Genomic DNA, 18971 nt, shown 5'->3' on the forward strand with positions numbered 1-18971 from the left:
AGTACGCTACGCATACCTTCACAGGTACTGCGTTAACATGGTGGAATACCTATCTAGAGCAAGTGGGACAAGAGGATGCTTACGTACTACCGTGATCAGCATTCAAGCACTTGATGAACGAGAAGTACCGTCCCAGAACCGAGGTCAATAAGCTCAAGACAGAACTTAGAGGGTTACGAACCCAAGGATTTGATATTACCACGTATGAAAGACGATTCACAGAATTGTGCCTATTGTGTTCGGGAGCGTTCGAATATGAGGAAGAGAAGATCGACGCGTTTGTGAAAGGATTACCGGAAATAATCCAAGAAGATATAAGTTCACACGAGCCCGCCTCCATACAACAGGCATGTAGAATGGCTCACAAACTAGTGAACCAGATTGAGGAAAGAATTAAAGAACAGGCGGCTGAAGAGGCCAATGTGAAGCAAGTCAAAAGAAAGTGGGATGAAAACGGTGATAAGAATCACCAATACAACAACAACAGCAATTACAACAATAATCGCAACAACTATCCCAACAATCGCAACATCAATCGCAACTACAACAAATGGCTCAACAACAACAACAACAACAACAACAGCAACTACAACAATCATCCCAACAACCATAACAACCGCAACAACAACAATAATTAGAAGCAGCTATGCCAAAGGTGTGAAAAGTATCACTCGGGGTTCTGCACCAAATTTTACAACAAGTGAAAAAGAAATGGTCATAGCGCGGCAAAGTGTGAGGTCTAGGGACCAGGGGTTAACAGAACGAAAGGAACAAATGGTGTCGGAACGAGTAATGGTGGAGCAAGTAGTGTCGGAGCAAGTTATGCCAACGTAGTTTGTTATAAATGTGGAAAACCGGGCCACATTATTAGAAATTGCCCGAATCAGGAGAACACGAATGGACAAGGCCGCGGAAGAGTTTTCAATAATAATGCGGCAGAGGCACAGGAAGATCCGGAGCTTGTTACGGGTACGTTTCTTATTGACAATAAATCTGCTTACGTTTTATTTGATTCGGGTGCGGATATAAGCTATATGAGTAGAGATTTTTGTGCTAAATTAAGTTGTCCATTGACGGCGTTGGATAGTAAATTTTTACTCGAATTAGCAAACGGTAAATTAATTTCAGCAGATTATATATGCCGGAATTGAGAAATTAAACTAGGTAGCGAAATATTTAAGATTGATTTGATACCAGTAGAGTTAGGGAGTTTTGATGTAATAGTTGGCATGGACTGGCTGAAGAAGGTGAATGCAGAGATCGTATATTATAAAAATGCAATTTGCATTGTACGAGAAGAAGGAGAACCCTTAATGGTGTACGGAGAAAAGGGCAACACGAAGCTACATCTTATTAGTAATTTGAAGGCACAAAAACTAATAAGAAAAGGTTGCTATGCTGTTCTAGCACATGTCAAGAAAGTACAAACTGAAGAAAAGAGCATCAATGATGTTTTTGTCGCAAAAGAATTTCTCGATGTATTTCCGAAAGAATTACCGGGACTACCTCCACATCGATCTGTTGAATTTCAAATAGATCTTGTACCAGGAGCTGCACCAATAGCTCGTGCTCCTTACAGACTCGCACCCAGCGAGATGAAAGAACTGCAAAGCCAACTGCAAGAACTATTAGAACGTGGTTTCATTCGACCAAGCACATCACCATGAGGAGCTCCTGTTTTGTTTGTCAAGAAGAAGGATGGTACATTTAGGTTGTGTATTGACTACAGAGAGTTGAACAAACTTACCATCAAAAACCGTTATCCACTGCCGAGAATTGACGACTTATTTGATCAACTACAAGGCTCGTCGGTTTATTAGAAGATCGATTTACGTTCTGGATATCATCAAATGCGAGTAAAAATTTATGATATTCTAAAAACTTCTTTTAGGACGCGTTATGGTCATTACGAGTTTATGGTTATGCCGTTTGGATTGACTAACGCACCAGCTGTATTCATAGACCTTATGAACCGAGTGTGTGGGCCATATCTTGACAAGTTTGTCATTGTTTTCATCGATGACATACTTATTTACTCAAAGAATGATCAAGAGCACGAAGAACATTTGAGAAAAGTGCTAGAAGTATTGAGGAAAGAAAAACTGTACGCTAAGTTTTCAAAGTGTGCATTTTGGTTGGAAGAAGTTCAATTCCTCGGTCACATAGTGAACAAAGAAGGTATCCAGGTGGACCCGGCAAAGATCGAAACCGTTAAAATGTGGAAAACCCCAAAAACTCCAAAGCATATACGTCAATTTTTAGGATTGGCTGGTTACTACAGAAGATTCATCCAAGATTTCTCCAAAATAGAAAAACCCTTGACTGCATTAACGCATAAAGGGAAGAAATTTGAATGGAAGGGTGAACAAGAAAAGGAGTTTCAGTTATTGAAGAAAAAGCTAACTACGGCACCTATATTGTCATTGCCTGAAGGGAATGATGATTTTGTGATATATTGTGACGCCTCAAAGACGGGTCTCGGTTATGTATTAATGCAATGAACGAAGGTAATTGCTTATGCGTCTAGACAATTGAAGATTCACGAGCAAAATTATACGACGCATGATTTGGAATTAGGCGCGGTTGTTTTTGCATTAAAGACTTGGAGGCACTACTTATATGGGATCAAAAGTATTATATATACCGACCACAAAAGTCTTCAACACATATTTAATCAGAAACAACTGAACATGAGGCAGCGTAGGTAGATTGAATTGTTGAATGATTACGACTTTGAGATTCGTTACCACCCGGGGAAGGCAAATGTGGTAGCCGACGCCTTGAGTAGAAAGGACAGAGAACCCATTCGAGTAAAATCTATGAATATAATGATTCACAATAACCTTACTACTCAAATAAAGGAGGCGCAACAAGGAGTTTTAAAAGAGGGAAATTTAAAGAATGAAATACCCAAAGGATCGGAGAAGCATCTTAATATTCTGGAAGATGGAACCCGGTATAGGGCTGAAAGGATTTGGGTAACAAAATTTGGAGATATGAGAGAAATGGTACTTAGAGAAGCTCATAAAACTAGATACTCAATACATCCTGAAATGGGGAAGATGTACAAGGATCTCAAGAAACATTTTTGGTGGCCAGGTATGAAAGACGATGTTGCTAAATACGTAGGGGAATGCTTGACGTGTTCTAAGGTTAAAGCGGAGCATCAGAAACCATCAGGTCTACTTCAACAACCCGAAATCCCAGAATGGAAATGGGAAAATATTACCATGGATTTCATCACTAAATTGCCAAGGACTGCAAGTGGTTTTGATACTATTTGGGTAATAGTTGATCGTCTTACCAAATCAGCACACTTCCTGCCAATAAGAGAAAATGACAAGATGGAGAAGTTAGCACGACTGTATTTGAAGTAAGTCGTCTCCAGACATGGAATACCAATCTCTATTATCTCTGATAGGGATGGCAGATTTATTTCAAGATTCTGGCAGACATTACAGCAAGCATTAGGAACTCGTCTAGACATGAGTACTGCCTGTCATCCACAAACTGATGGGCAGAGTGAAAGGACGATACAAACGCTTGAAGAAATGCTACGAGCATGTGTTATTGATTTCGGAAACAGTTGGGATCGACATCTACCGTTAGCAGAATTTTCCTACAACAATAGCTACCATTCAAGCATTGAGATGGCTCCGTTTGAAGCACTTTATGGTAGAAAGTGCAGGTCTCCGATTTGTTGGAGTGAAGTGGGGGATAGACAGATTACGGGTCCGGAGATAATACAAGAAACTACTGAGAAGATCATCCAAATTCAACAACGGTTGAAAACCGCCCAAAGTCGAAAAAAGAGCTACGCTGACATTAAAAGAAAAGATATAGAATTTGAAATTGGAGAGATGGTTATGCTTAAGGTTGCACCTTGGAAAGGTGTTGTTCGATTTGGTAAACGAGGGAAATTAAATCCAAGGTATATTAGACCATTCAAGATTATTGATCGTGTCGGACCAGTAGCTTACCGACTTGAGTTACCTCAACAACTCGCGGCTGTACATAACACTTTCCACGTCTCAAATTTGAAGAAATGTTTTGCTAAAGAATATCTCACTATTCCGTTGGACGAAATCCAAATCAATGAAAAACTTCAATTCATTGAAGAACCCGTTGAAATAATGGATCGTGAGGTTAAGAGACTTAAACAAAACAAGATACCGATTGTTAAGGTTCGATGGAATGCTCGTAGAGGACCCGAGTTCACCTGGGAATGAGAAGATCAGATGAAGAAGAAGTACCCGCACTTATTTCCAGAAGATGAGCCAACACCTCCAATCGCTTAAAATTTCGGAACGAAATTTATTTAACTGGTAGGTACTGTAGTGACCCGAACTTTTTCGAACCTTTCTATGATTATATGTTTAATGAAAACTATATTTACATGATTAAATGTTTCCAACATGTTAAGCAATCAAACTTGTTAAGACTTGGTTAATTGAAACGGAAATTTTATAAACGTCTGATTACCCAGTTTGACCAATGATTCACGAACGCTATAAGTTGTATATGACATGATGATACATAAATGAATAAATATATATGTTTAACATGATATAATGATCATCAAGTATCTCATTAAAAATAGTAACAATAAGTTATATACTTAAAAAGGAGACTATTGACGTATGAAACTCGAAACGATACATATAACGATTATCGTTATAACCACGTCTTACTAAATATGTATGAAGCATATTAATACATTGTTATATTATATATAACATGATAATATGATAATTAAATATATCATTAAGTGTATTAACAATGAACTACATAAGTAAAAATAAGACTACTAACTTAAGGATTTCGAAACGAGACATATATGTAACGATTATCGTTGTAACGACATTTAAATGTATATATCATATTAAGATATATTAATATATCATAATATCATGATAATATAATAATTTAAAATCTTATTTGATATTATAAACTTTGGGTTAACAACATTTAACAAGATCGTTAACCTAAAGGTCTCAAAACAACACTTACTTGTAACGACTAACGATGACTTAACGACTCAGTTAAAATGTATATACATGTAGTGTTTTAATATGTATTCATACACTTTTAAAAGACTTCAATACACTTATCAAAATACTTCTACTTAACAAAAATGCTTACAATTACATCCTCGTTCAGTTTCATCAACAATTCTACTCGTATGCACCCGTATTCGTACTCGTACAATACACAGCTTTTAGATGTATGTACTATTGGTATATACACTCCAATAATAAGCTCTTAGCAGCCCATGTGAGTCACCTAACACATGTGGGAACCATCATTTGGCAACTAGCATGAAATATCTCATAAAATTACAAAAATATGAGTAATCATTCATGACTTATTTACATGAAAACAAAATTACATATCCTTTATATCTAATCCATACACCAACGACCAAAAACACCTACAAACACTTTCATTCTTCAATTTTCTTCATCTAATTGATCTCTCTCAAGTTCTAACTTCAAGTTCTAAGTGTTCTTCATAAATTCTACAAGTTCTAGTTACATAAAATCAAGAATACTTTCAAGTTTGCTAGCTCACTTCTAATCTTGTAAGGTGATCATCCAACCTCAAGAAATCCTTGTTTATTACAGTAGGTTATCATTCTAATACAAGGTAATAATCATATTCAAACTTTGGTTCAATTTCTATAACTATAACAATCTTATTTCAAGTGATGATCTTACTTGAACTTGTTTTCGTGTCATGATTCTGCTTCAAGAACTTCGAGCCATCCAAGGATCCGTTGAAGCTAGGTCCATTTTTCTATTTTCCAGTAGGTTTATCCAAGGAACTTAAGGTAGTAATGATGTTCATAACATCATTCGATTCATACATAAAAAGCTATCATATTCGAAGTGGTAAACTAGTAATCACTAGAACATAGTTTAGTTAATTCTAAACTTGTTCGCAAATAAAGTTAATCCTTCTAAATACACTTTTAAAATCAACTATACACATGATCTATATCTATATGATATGCTAACTTAATGATTTAAAACCCGAAAACACGATAAACACCATAAAACCGGATTTACGCCGTCGTAGTTACAACCGGGGCTGTTTTGGTTTGGATAATTAAAAACTATGAAAAACTTTGATTTAAAAGCTATAATTCTGGGAAAATGATTTTTCTTATGAACATGAAACCATATCCAAAAATCATGGTTAAACTCAAAGTGAAAGTATGTTTTTCAAAACAGTCATCAAGATGTCGTTCTTTCGACGAAAATGACTACCTCTTTCAAAAATGACTTGTAACTTGTATTCCCGACTATAAACCTATACCTTTTCTGTTTAGTTTCATAAATTCAAGTTCAATACGAAACTGTGGCCACTTAAATCACTCAAAACGGATTAGAAACGAAGAAATGGCGAGCAAAACAAAATTGGTAAAAACTACTCATTTTAGCTACGTGAAAATTGGTAACAAATCTATTCCAACCATAACTTAATCAACTTGTATTGTATATTATGTAATCTTGAGATACCATAGACACGTATACAATTTTTCGACCTATCATGTCGACACATCTATATATATTTCGAAACAACCATAGACACTCTATATGTGAATGTTGGAGTTAGCTATACAGGGTTGAGGTTGATTCCAAAATATATATAGTTTGAGTTGTGATCAATACTGAGATATGTATACACTGGGTCGTGGATTGATTCAAGATAATATATATATCGATTTATTTCTGTACATCTAACTGTGGACAACTAGTTGTAGGTTACTAACGAGGACAGCTAACTTAATAAACTTAAAACATCAAAATGTATTAAAAGTGTTGTAAATATATTTTGAACATACTTTGATATATATGTACATATTTGTTATAGGTTCGTGAATTGACCAGTGGCCAAGTCTTACTTTCCAACGAAGTAAAAAATCTGTGAAAGTGAGTTATAGTCCCACTTTTAAAATCTAATATTTTTGGGATGAGAATACATGCAGGTTTTATAAATGATTTACAATATAGACACAAGTACGTGAAACTACATTCTATGGTTGAATTATCGAAATCGAATATGCCCCTTTTTATTAAGTCTGGTAATCTAAGAATTAGGGAACAGACACCCTAATTGACGCGAATCCTAAAGATAGATCTATTGGGTCTAACAAACTCCATCCAAAGTACCGGATGCTTTAGTACTTCGAAATTTATATCATATCCGAAGGGTGTCCCGGAATGATGGGGATATTCTTAAATATGCATCTTGTTAATGTCGGTTACCAGGTGTTCACCATATGAATTATTTTTATCTCTATGTATGGGATGTGTATTGAAATATGAAATCTTGTGGTCTATTATTATGATTTGATAATATATAGGTTAAACCTATAACTCACCAACATTTTTGTTGACGTTTTAAGCATGTTTATTCTCAGGTGATTATTAAGAGCTTCCGCTGTCGCATACTTAAATAAGGACGAGATTTGGAGTCCATGCTTGTATGATATTGTGTAAAAACTGCATTCAAGAAACTTATTTAGTTGTAACATATTTGTATTGTAAACCATTATGTAATGGTCGCGTGTAAACAGGATATTTTAGATTATCATTATTTGATAATCTACGTAAAGCTTTTTAAACCTTTATTGATGAAATAAAGGTTATGGTTTGTTTTAAAATGAATGCAGTCTTTGAAAAACGTCTCATATAGAGGTCAAAACCTCGCAGCAAAATCAATTAATATGGAACGTTTTTAATCAATAAGAACGGGACATTTCATATAGCTCGATTACAACCTCAAAACTGACCAAATCGAAGACACTAAACATATAGAAACATAAACCCACTAAATTTAGACTCAAACAACATCAAATCTAACCATTTTGACCCAAATTACACATTTTGTAAAACCTAACACAAAAACCCAATTTTCTCAAAGATTAGAGCATAAAATGTTTTGATTCTTACCTTGATAGAATCAGTAAATCACAAAGAACACAAATGAGGAGAGAAGCAGCACTAGTCATCTAAAGTGGGTTAAAATCCCACACTGTGCAACACACGGGTATTTATCAGTTATTTGATATCTTTCGTTCATTATTTGGCGACCCAAACGAAGTCCAAATTAAATAAACAAACCTGTTCTGTGACCTTTGTCACAAACTGGTCATAACCACAACATTAAATAATAACAAACATTAAATAAAAATAAAAGCATATATTAACACAACACAACTTAAGGGCAAATAAGTAATCTTACAGCTAGGCGCAGATGAGGATGTTACATATATAGAAATATCTCTCCGAGATTCACTAATTATTTGACTGTTGGGGGATCTCTTTGTATGTGTTTTCCGGAAAGAGGAAGACTCCATGATTATTCGTTCAACGTAACCAGGAGTAAAAGTTTTAGTAGACAGGGATCACATAAAAACTTCATTCGGGGCATGGGCTAAACCAGGCCATTCCTCAAGAACACTAGCTAAAGGCCCTGAAACTACCACTTGGATCTGGAACATACATGCTAATGCTCACGATTTCGATAGCCATACCAGTGATTTGGAGGAGAACTCTCTAAAAGTATTTAGTGCGCATTTCGGTCAACTCTCCATCATTTTCCTTTGGCTGAGTGGCATGTATTTCCACGGTGCACGTTTTTCAATTATGAAGCATGGCTAAGTGATCCAACTCACATTGGACCTAGTGCCCAGGTGGTTTGGCCGATAGTGGGCCAAGAAATATTGAATGGTAATGTGGACTGGGGCTTCCGAGGAATACAAATAACCTTTAGGTTTTCTTTCAGATTTGGCGAGCATCTGGAATAACTAGTGAATTACAACTCTATTGTACCGCAATTGGTGCATTGATCTTTGCAACGTCAATGCTTTTTGCTGGTTGATTTCATTACCATAAAGCTGCTCCAAAACTAGCTTGGTTTCAAGATGTAGAATTTATGTTTGAATCACCATTTAGCGGGGCTACTAGGGCTTGGGTCTCTCTCTTGGGCAGAGCACCAAGTACATGTATCTTTATTGGTTAACTAAATTCTAAACGTTGGAGTAGGATCCTAAAGAAATACGACATCCTAATGAATTTATATTGAATCGGGATCTTTTGGTTAAACTTTATCACAGTTTTGTCGAGGGAGCAACCCCGTTTTTCACCTTGAATTGGTCAAAATATTCGGACTTTCTTACTTTTCGTGGAGGATTAGACCAAATAACCAGAGGTCTATGGCTAACTGATACTGCACACCATCATTTAGCTATTGCAGTTCTTTTTCTGATAGCGGGTCACATGTATAGGAACAACTGGGGCATTGGTCATGGTCTAAAAGATATTTTAGAAGCTCATAAAGGTCCATTTACGGGCTACGGTCATAAAGGCCTATATGAGATCCTAACAACGTCATGACATGCTCAATTATCTCTTAACCTAGCTATGTTAGGCTCTTTCACCATTGTTGTAGCTCACCATATGTATGTCATGCCCCCTTATCCATATCTAGCTACTGACTATGGTACAAATCCTATCATTGTTCACACATCATAGGAGGATTGGTGGATTTCTCATAGTTGGTGTTGTTGCGCATGCAGCCATTTTTATGGTAAGAGACTATGGTCTAATTACTCGATACAACGATTTATTAGATCGTGTACTTAGGCATCGTGATGCAATTATATCACATTTCAACTAGGCATTTATATTTCTAGGCTTTCACAGTTTTGGTTTGTACGTGTTTAATTAAAGAATTATTAAAATTTGTTGCGGAAATGTAACACGGATGTAATAGATAGAGTGTGTGTAAGATGTTAATTTTATATACCACTACAATAAAAAAGAGCTTTAGTGACGAGAGCTTTTTGGTCATTAACCATACAAAAATGGTCACTAAGTCAAAATAATGACCAAAATAAGTTGATCAATCTTCGTCACTATAGGTCCGTCACAAAATTTTATTAGAGACCAAAATATTGAATTGGTCACTACAGTGACCACCAACTAATTTATGGTCACTAATATTAGTGACGAAAAAAATAGTCACTCTCACTTACCATTTGTGACCAAAGAATGGTCACAAAAATGTTGTTAATGACCACAACATGGTCACTATCATTCTATTAAAGACCAAAAAATGGTCACTATTTTTCTATCAAAGACCAATACATGGTCATAATTGTTGATCTTTTATTGTGGCATAATATAATACGAATTATCATATTATGCTATGATTGTTACTGCATTCAGCTAAACCTCAACTATATATTAAACAGAATCAGCGTGTTTCCATAATGTAACAACAATTTGATGAGTGTACAACAATCTGATATCGAAGGTGGGATTCTTTTACTTACAAATTGTGCTGGAAACAAATAAAGTCATTGAATTACATAATCTAGACCTAAAATATTCTACTTATTGACCCAATTTCTTCTGAAGTGGTGTTTTCTGCAAAATTAGCCTTTCTTCTTCTTAACCAAGCTTTCGTCAAGCTTCTGAAACTCGGCTATCTTCTTTTGACCCAGAAAATAGTTGTTCTTCCTCCTACAAAACAGTAATTGGATCAGTTCATAGTTTAACATGACATGTAGCATCCTGTTAGAACAAAGTATACCTTTAGATTAACTCCACTGACAGCAGTTACATCGTTAAGTTCCTCAATACTTTGATCTGAATATGCTTTGCTTCAGACTGATATGTGCATAAAAATTCATGAAAGAAAGAGCAAGTTAGATTATAGTTGAAGAAAAATTTTAGACAATAAAGACAAACTACCTTATGAAGAAAACCGGTGCTTCCAACAACTTTTTCTGGCCAACAGTTGCCTTTTTCGGGGGAGTATTTGCACTACTTCCAGGAACCAATGAAGAGTTTGCAGCAGCCTACATGTATTTTAGAGATTAAACATTTACAAATTTAACAAAAAATTTAGAAAATAATCAAATAAAAAGAACTGCTAATACACGTCATATTACCGCATTCTGGCGTTCTACTTATTTTCAACATAAGACGTAGGCTGCTGTTTAAAAAGCAAAGTTGGATACTTAGCCTCATTTTGAATATCCAACAATACATTTTTTCTAACTTGATCCTTCTACTCATAAGCTGGTCCAGAGTAATTCTAGAAACTTGTGCTCTTACAACTGAGATAAGAGTTTTGATTAATCATTAGCATTAATCTGAATCTAGTGTAGGGGTACTGTCAAAGAAACACGATACTACCAAGTTATCTTCTATGAACAAAATTTTTTATCTCCTTTCTCAGCTAATCTTGAGTACCCTGTTAAAACACTAAAACAAGGGATTCATCATGAGGTTTGGAAATAATAATAAATAGTCACGAAGCTCAATGACAAACATTTTATTGAACTGCAATTAGAGTACACATTTACCTGATGAATTAGTTGGTAAAAAATCACCATATCCAAACGGAAACCGCACACCATTTATGGACACTCTTATCCCATTAATCTCCATGCAGACCTACAAAATTAAGTTCAAGATGAGGAGATCTGAATAAACTAAGAAAGGGGTATGCACATGGGTATATCGTGGTGTTGTAGAGATACCATATCATATAAAATCTACTAATTAAACATTACAATGTAGGAGTATGAGACCATAAGTTTTAAAGCGCACTATGATCATCCACACTTAGTTGGATCTTAGATAGCTAGTGACGATGACCACTAGAATCATATCGAGGCATGGTTACGCTAGCAATTTGAGGGATTTTTAAAAGTCGAGAGATTAAGAACCTAATGATCACATAACTTTCAAGCAATTTTGAACACAACATATTATGTTAGGCTTCAGGATAGTTCTTTATTTATCATCATTTACATATTATTATTAATCTTTTTCCAAAAGTAAACCCATTTCAGTGATTCATTGTACGACAATGCATCATCATTAAATTCGTGATTACTTCCAAGATGTAAGTATGTTGCATCAATATATCATTTCAAAATCAAATTATGGCCATAAATTCCAAAATCAAATTATGTCCATAACAATTCTATTTCTAAACATATAGAAAGAGCAAATCTACTTATGTTAGACAATTACTAAATTGGTTAAAACACATGTCAGTGTTAAAAAAAAAAAAAAAAAAAAAAAAAGATTTGAATACCTCTGCTTTAGCATGAACAACTTCTAGCAATTTATAAGGATACAATTAGTTGGAACTCTAGAACAGTGTCTTGATGACAAGATTCACAACATCCTAGATCACATTATCTTGAATTCAATTGGCAAGTATTTAGAAAACTTTTATAAAAAAGATTTCCATGAAACTTTATGTTGTCAAAAATTTTAAACTTAAATCACAATAATTCATTCATGCCCTTGAATCGATATTTCTTTGTAACATACCACTAAATCACATTATATGTTGATATAACAACTCTATTATTGTTAACTGCAAAACATGAAATGATGAATTCACTCAGTAGTTAGGAACTGAAAAACTCATATATTGAGAAAAACACATACTACTACTAAATAATGCAAACGAAGATTAACGTCAATCAATAATTAGTTTTGTAACCCAAATTTCCAATCCACAAACTTTTGATTGGTAGAAATGCACCAATTACTAAACTAAAATAGTGACTGATAACATCAATTGACATCATAACCTAACTGAATGAATAAATTGAGAAAATGAAACAAAATCAAGCATATAAACAAATTGCTAGAATGAAATGACGAGTCTACCTGCTCGTATCAGTCTCTGACGTTGAAAGAAACACAAAATCCAAAAATCTGTCACATTATCAATAGTAATGATACTCCATAATCATTAGCTTCAATAGCGTCTAAAGGATACAACAACAGTTCATCGAAGTCTTTTGAAACTTCAACTGACATCAATCGATTCCTATCTTTTTCCGGTTCCGATAAAGTTATACTTAAAAAATCGTCATGTGTTTCTTCATTTACATGTTCGTATTTCATCAAACAGTTTATCTGCACCGACATAAACATCAATTTTACGCAGACGATAACTCAGACTACGATATAGCGGTTGTTAGAAAATTTGGGGGATTATACGTGATGTAACTGGTGGTGGCGATATAGATGAGATCTACGAAGAATCAGCCATTGGAGATGAGAACTAGTAAAGCGATGTAGAGAATTAGGGTTTTGAGGGAGGAATTAGGGGGAAAATGAAAATGAGCGAAATTATGAGTTTAAATAGGTCAAATGCCGAATAGTTCCGCTACTTAAAATACCAGTGAAATAAACCGTGAAATCACGAGTTTGTTTACACGAAACAGTTTAATAATATGTTTTAGATATTAAGTATAATGACCTGTGGAATCATGGATTCCGCCTAAGAAACTTGTAAGTGAGAGATAAAGTAAAATCGAGAAGAAATCATACCTTTGTAAGTGAGAAATAGTGAAATAAAATGAAATTGAGAAGAATTAGTTGTTAATATCTCTTGTTTTGTAGCTGCTAAATTGGTGTAGAAGATAAACCCCAAGTCGTCGTGCTAAATCGGTGTAGAGAAAAAACCCTAAGTTTTGTGAGGAGTCGAGTACTAAGGTCGTGATAAAAGGAAAAGAAACCCTAAGTAATACCGTACCGCCAGTTTTAATTTTGAAAAAAAAAAAAAACAAAACGTGAAAAATTGGAGAAAAAGCAAATACCCGTTTTAACCCGTGTTTGACCGTCGTTTAACCGTTTTTTGGTTGATTTCCGTTATTTAAACGTTTCAGGTACAAACGGAACGGATCATTCAAAAATCCGTCTAGACGGCCGTCTGGCCCGTTTTTTACAACCCTACAGAAGCATCACTATTTCTCTAAAAAAAAAAAAAAAAGCTCTCAATTCGTCTCTATTGCTTATGTATTGCTCCGCACTCAATTTCGTCTCCACGTCTCTATTTATGTGGAACATATGCATCCGAAAATTTTTAAGATAAACTACAAATATATTGATGTATTTAACTTGGACAGAATAAATGAACTATCTTAACATACATATGTAACATAATGAATTCCGTAAAACGAACCTATACTTACTTAAGAATACAATAGTAATAATAATAACATAACAATAACAATAATAATAATAATAATAATAATAATAATAATAATAATAATAATAATAATAATAATAATAATAATAAAGTTTGCTTAATAATTAAATATTTATATTTTTATTAATAATGACATTATCATGGATGTCTTAGAATTTTTCTTTTTATTTTTGAATTATTTTTAACCTTAGAAATTGTTTTTTTATGACATCATCAAGTTAGGAATTTAATAGATACTATAGATACGGAGTACACAACAATTTACCTTGACTTGCGTCTAAGTCTTGACCCCTTTACTAATTTGTATACTGCTTTTTAAGCTTATACAGTAATTGTAAAGTTTTACTAAAACTTTTAATATCATCAACTGTGAATAAATAGCAAATTCTTGAGGTGTTAATATATCAATAATTCAATATATCAATTAAACTTCATACTTCAAATTATCACAAAAAAATAAAATAAAAAAATTGATGCTTAGTGTTACAAAGTAAGAATAATCTTTGTAGTGACTTTTGCTTAATTTTTTTTATATGAGTAAGTGTCAAATTTATAACATTCTTCACACTTATACCAAATGTAAGAAAAGCGTGAAAAAAAATTTCTAGTGTAATAAACACTATTTGATGTCTTTTTCTAAAATTAGTGATCATTTTTTAGTCACTAATTACCTAACTTTTAGACGAATATTTTTTTGTCTCTATTTTTTTAAATAAGTGCCACTTTTTGTGACCATTATTTTCTAGGTCGCTAATATAATATAGTGACTAAAATTTTAGTGACGACTTTTTAATATTAACTAAATAGTATTATCAGTGAACAAACAAAAAGTCGTCACTAAAAAAATAGTCACTAAGGACTATTTTTCTTGTAGTGTATGCAATAATTTTTTTTTTTTTCTTTTTTAACGGAGTATTTTGTTTTTCCTGCACCAACAAGATGGGGCCAGTGGGCCACCCACTTACGTAGTTCACATTCAAACGTTGTACATTCAACAAAATATCTCACTTGTTTTTATCTCACAAAACGGTCTACATTAACCATCAAAAACCACTCCTTTTAATTATGTCCCGATACATCCCCCTTTCCACCATTATCATCCTCCTCATTTCTTTTTTAATCATCACTCTGCATTACTTCCCAAATTCATCCTTCAAAAATTCACTTGTTTTGTTTATTTTTCCATCATCATTCTTGCATAACTTATAAATTTCATACTAACGAAGCAGTACTTCACTGGTACCCGTCGCTTATGATCCCAAGGCCCACAGAGGGCCTTATTGAATACAGATAGGTGCAGTTCGAGTGCAACTTCCTATTGGGTATTGTGGGGGAGGTGCTTTACACGGCTTACTTAGCCCTAGCAGGGTGAGCGGTATGGGTGACATAGTCATACGTAGTCAGGTTTCTCCGGAAGAATAAACCTTTTTAACTTATAAATTTCATATTTATTTCTACACAAATATGTCATCTAATATCTCATTATCAATAATTCAAAATTAAGAGACAGATCCATACATTCTCATTTCCTCACTCCAACAAACTCTAACCCTAAATCAACTACAAGAAGACAATTTCCATATATTAAATCATCCAATGTTTCTAAAACGACCTCGAGATAACAACAATGAATCATCTTCAGCATCATCGTCATCATGTTGTTCATCATCTACACCGTTAAAACGCAATCACTCGACTCTAGAATCACGTCGAAAAGCCGTTCGAGATTGGGGGAACCAATCAATACAATCAGCTGATCCCGTTATTTTCGAATTACTCGAAAATGAGAAACAGAGACAGTATAAAGGTATCGAATTAATCGCTTCTGAAAATTATGTTTGTAAAGCTGTTATGGAAGCATTAGGTAGTCATTTAACTAATAAGTACTCTGAAGGAATGCCTGGTGCTAGATACTATACTGGAAATCAATATATCGATAAAATCGAATTACTTTGTTGTAACCGCGCATTAGCTGCATTTGAGTTAGATGGTGATAATTGGGGGGTTAATGTTCAACCGTATTCGTGTACTTCCGCAAATTTCGCGGTTTATACTGGTTTGTTGTTGCCTGGTGATAGGATTATGGGGTTGGATAGTCCTTGTGGGGGCCACACAAGTCATGGTTATTATACGCCAAACGGGAAGAAAGTATCGGGTGCGTCGATTTTCTTTGAGAGTCTTTCGTATAAGGTTGACCCCAAAACTGGTGTGGTGGATTTTGAGAAGCTTGAGGAAAGAGTGCTTGATTTTCGTCCGAAGATACTTATTTGTGGTGGGAGTTCGTATCCTAGAGATTGGGATTATGGGAGGTTTAGACAGATTGCTGATAAATGTGGTGCGATTTTGATGTGTGATATGGCTCAGATCAGTGGACTCATTGCCGCGAAGGTGCATTTAACTACCTTGCTAATTGTTTTGTATGTTGGATCATGCCAATTTTGTTGATTTAGCATGATTGTTCCTTTTTAGTAATAGTAGTTCTATCTTTTATAGCTCCAGGGTTTGGGTATAAGGTGTTGTTTGTTTTTTATTATGCATACCTTATTAGGTCGTATGTCTGCCCGCTCGCTTTACTGCAGACTGTTTGTTTTTTTAAGACATAAGATAGAATAACATATTCTTTTGTTTGCTAATTTGCAGACTTAGAAATATGTTTCTCACTGCTGCAAACAAAAAGACAAACAGTCTTTGATGTTCAGCCTACAGATCTTCAGACCACAACTTCTCTAAAGATGTGGTTTACAGATATTTAGACAAAAACATCTTATAAAAACAAAATAACCTAAAAAAACAAACATAACCTAGATCAGTTTATTGGTTTAGTTAGGAATTAATTTAGGAATACTCTGTAATACATAACCAAATGCGAAACACTCTTTAAGTTTTCTCGTGGCTGTTATTTGCAGGAATGTGCTAGTCCGTTTGAGTTTTGTGATATTTTGACCTCTACTACTCATAAAAGTCTTCGTGGTCCTCGGGGAGGGATTATTTTCTACAGGAAGGGTTTAAAGACAAAAAAGCGAGGCATGTTTTTTAATGAAAGTGATGGTAGTGATAAGTATGACTTTGAAGAGAAGATAAATTTTGCTGTATGTCCTGCTCTTCAAGGTGGCCCACATAATAATCATATTGCAGCACTTGCAATTGCCCTTAAACAATTGGCTACTCCTGATTACAAGGCATATATGCAACAAGTTAAGAAAAATGCTCAAGCTTTGGCGTCTGCTCTACTCAGGAAAAACTGCAGGCTGGTTACCGGTGGCACTGACAATCATATGTTACTTTGGGATCTTAGAAATCTTGGATTGACTGGTACATATTCTTTCCTATCATATAGCTCATTAATGACATATATATATATATATATATATATATATATATATATATATATATATATATATATATATATTCTCATGTTATCTTTTGTTCTGTTATCAGGTAAAAACTTTGAAAAGGTATGCGAGATGTGTCACATTACTGTCAACAAAATTGCCATATTTGATGATAATGGGACTCTGATACCAGGAGGTGTGAGGATTGGTGAGTGAAAGATTATAATTATCGTGGTGTTCTTTTGAGGATTGCTAGAGGTGGTAAAATGGGCTTCAGGTGGGTTGGGTTGCGGGTAACTTTTACATAGGCGGTGATGACTTGACCCAGGCAGCTGTTATATAAATAATTTCTTGTTTATAATTACAAATTTTTTAAACAGTGATATCTTGGTGATTTTATTTTGTTTCACACATTTGACTTGTTAGAGATAAAATAAAACGAGTTGACCCGTTCCCAAGTAAATGGATATAAACTGCACTCTAGTTGATCAGTTAAATACCAATGACGATCACTAACAAAATATATGCATCTGTGCCTCAGGCACACCTGCTATGACGTCTCGAGGTTGCTTGGAGTCGGACTTTGAAACAATGGCTGATTTTCTATTTAGAGCTGCCCAAATTACCAGTTCAATGCAAAGGGAACATGGTAAAATGGCAAAGGCATTCTTGAAAGGTCTCGAAAACAATAAAGACATTCTTGATCTACGTGCCCAAGTTGAAGACTTTGCAACTCAATTTGCAATGCCAGGCCAAGACGTATAGTTAGTGATCTAGTGAATTAATTTCATGCTGTAAATAGTAATTACAGGTATTCCCAGAGGCCTTTAGTCTAATGATATACATTACTTTATAACCGAGTTCAAGTTTTCATTAGAAACATAGTTGTGTGGTCGTATTTTCTGCTTTGGAGGCGACATATAGTATATACATGTGTATATTTCCCTATCTTTTGTTCGATTTGCATAGGAGGTTTCTTGTCAAAAGTATATGAGCTTATGTTAGGGTTTGGTGTTGGCTTTGTGTTAAGTTGACTTTAAATTGGTTTATATTGTAAATTATGATGGTGACTGATAAAATTTATCAAAATCTTTTAGCACGTTAGTTTTATTTTTAAAATGAACTAAATACAGAGATCAAGTTGATTGATTAACTCACGTCTCTGTAAGTCAAATTTATTGAACGGCTTTAAACGGGTCTCCAATCTTAAAAAGTTTTAGCGGGCTGAACGGGTCACATATATACCTTGAAAACGGGTCAGGTAGGTCACGGCTCGAATTGAATTTGGGTTGAAATGGGTCATGGTTCGGATTGCATGGGTTGGTTAACTCGGGTTGAAACCGGGACGGGTTGAGTCATCTTTCTTTAATATTTTAAAATTCTTTTTACCTTTAGTTTTATGAATAAAAAAGAATTACTTGGATAGTCCTTCTGGATGATCCAACTGGACCCGACATGGTTATTTAACCCAATTTGCAAGCTGTCCCATTCGACTCATGACCCAGTTCAAGCCAAACTGAATTCAACCCCGTTACCCAACCTGATCCAACCCGACTCACTTGCCTAAGGCCAATGTTCTCTCTCTATTATCAATTCATC

General features: G+C 34.6%; 1 protein-coding gene and 1 long non-coding RNA gene across 2 annotated transcripts; one reads left to right on the top strand and one right to left on the bottom strand.

Annotated features, from left to right (window-relative positions):
* Window positions 1-10275: 10275 nt before the first annotated feature.
* Window positions 10276-13128, bottom strand: LOC139845430 (uncharacterized). The gene is made up of 7 exons (XR_011758308.1): window positions 12711-13128; window positions 11384-11474; window positions 11214-11282; window positions 10967-11134; window positions 10767-10873; window positions 10606-10682; window positions 10276-10535 (listed from the first exon to the last, which is right to left on the bottom strand). It is a non-coding gene; the product is annotated as an uncharacterized lncRNA (long non-coding RNA).
* A 2456-nt stretch (window positions 13129-15584) lies between these two features.
* LOC139845216 (serine hydroxymethyltransferase 6-like) lies at window positions 15585-18428 on the top strand. The gene is made up of 4 exons (XM_071835460.1): window positions 15585-16428; window positions 16947-17352; window positions 17479-17580; window positions 17914-18428. The coding sequence occupies exons 1-4, from the start codon at window positions 15637-15639 to the stop codon at window positions 18135-18137; spliced, it is 1524 nt and encodes a 507-aa protein (XP_071691561.1). The 5' UTR covers window positions 15585-15636; the 3' UTR covers window positions 18138-18428.
* The last annotated feature ends 543 nt before the right edge of the window (window positions 18429-18971 follow it).

The sequence above is a fragment of the Rutidosis leptorrhynchoides genome, chromosome 4 (genome assembly GCF_046630445.1).
Source record: "Rutidosis leptorrhynchoides isolate AG116_Rl617_1_P2 chromosome 4, CSIRO_AGI_Rlap_v1, whole genome shotgun sequence".
In the NCBI taxonomy this organism is placed as follows: Eukaryota; Viridiplantae; Streptophyta; class Magnoliopsida; order Asterales; family Asteraceae; genus Rutidosis; species Rutidosis leptorrhynchoides.

Excerpts from the sequence above, each read along its gene's own strand:
- LOC139845216 (XM_071835460.1), top strand. The coding sequence starts at position 15,637 with ATGTTTCTAAAACGACCTCGAGATAACAACAATGAATCATCTTCAGCA. Across the intron at positions 16,429-16,946 it reads GTGGACTCATTGCCGCGAAG|GAATGTGCTAGTCCGTTTGA; the intron begins GTGCATTTAACT and ends TGTTATTTGCAG. Across the intron at positions 17,581-17,913 it reads ACCAGGAGGTGTGAGGATTG|GCACACCTGCTATGACGTCT; the intron begins GTGAGTGAAAGA and ends TCTGTGCCTCAG.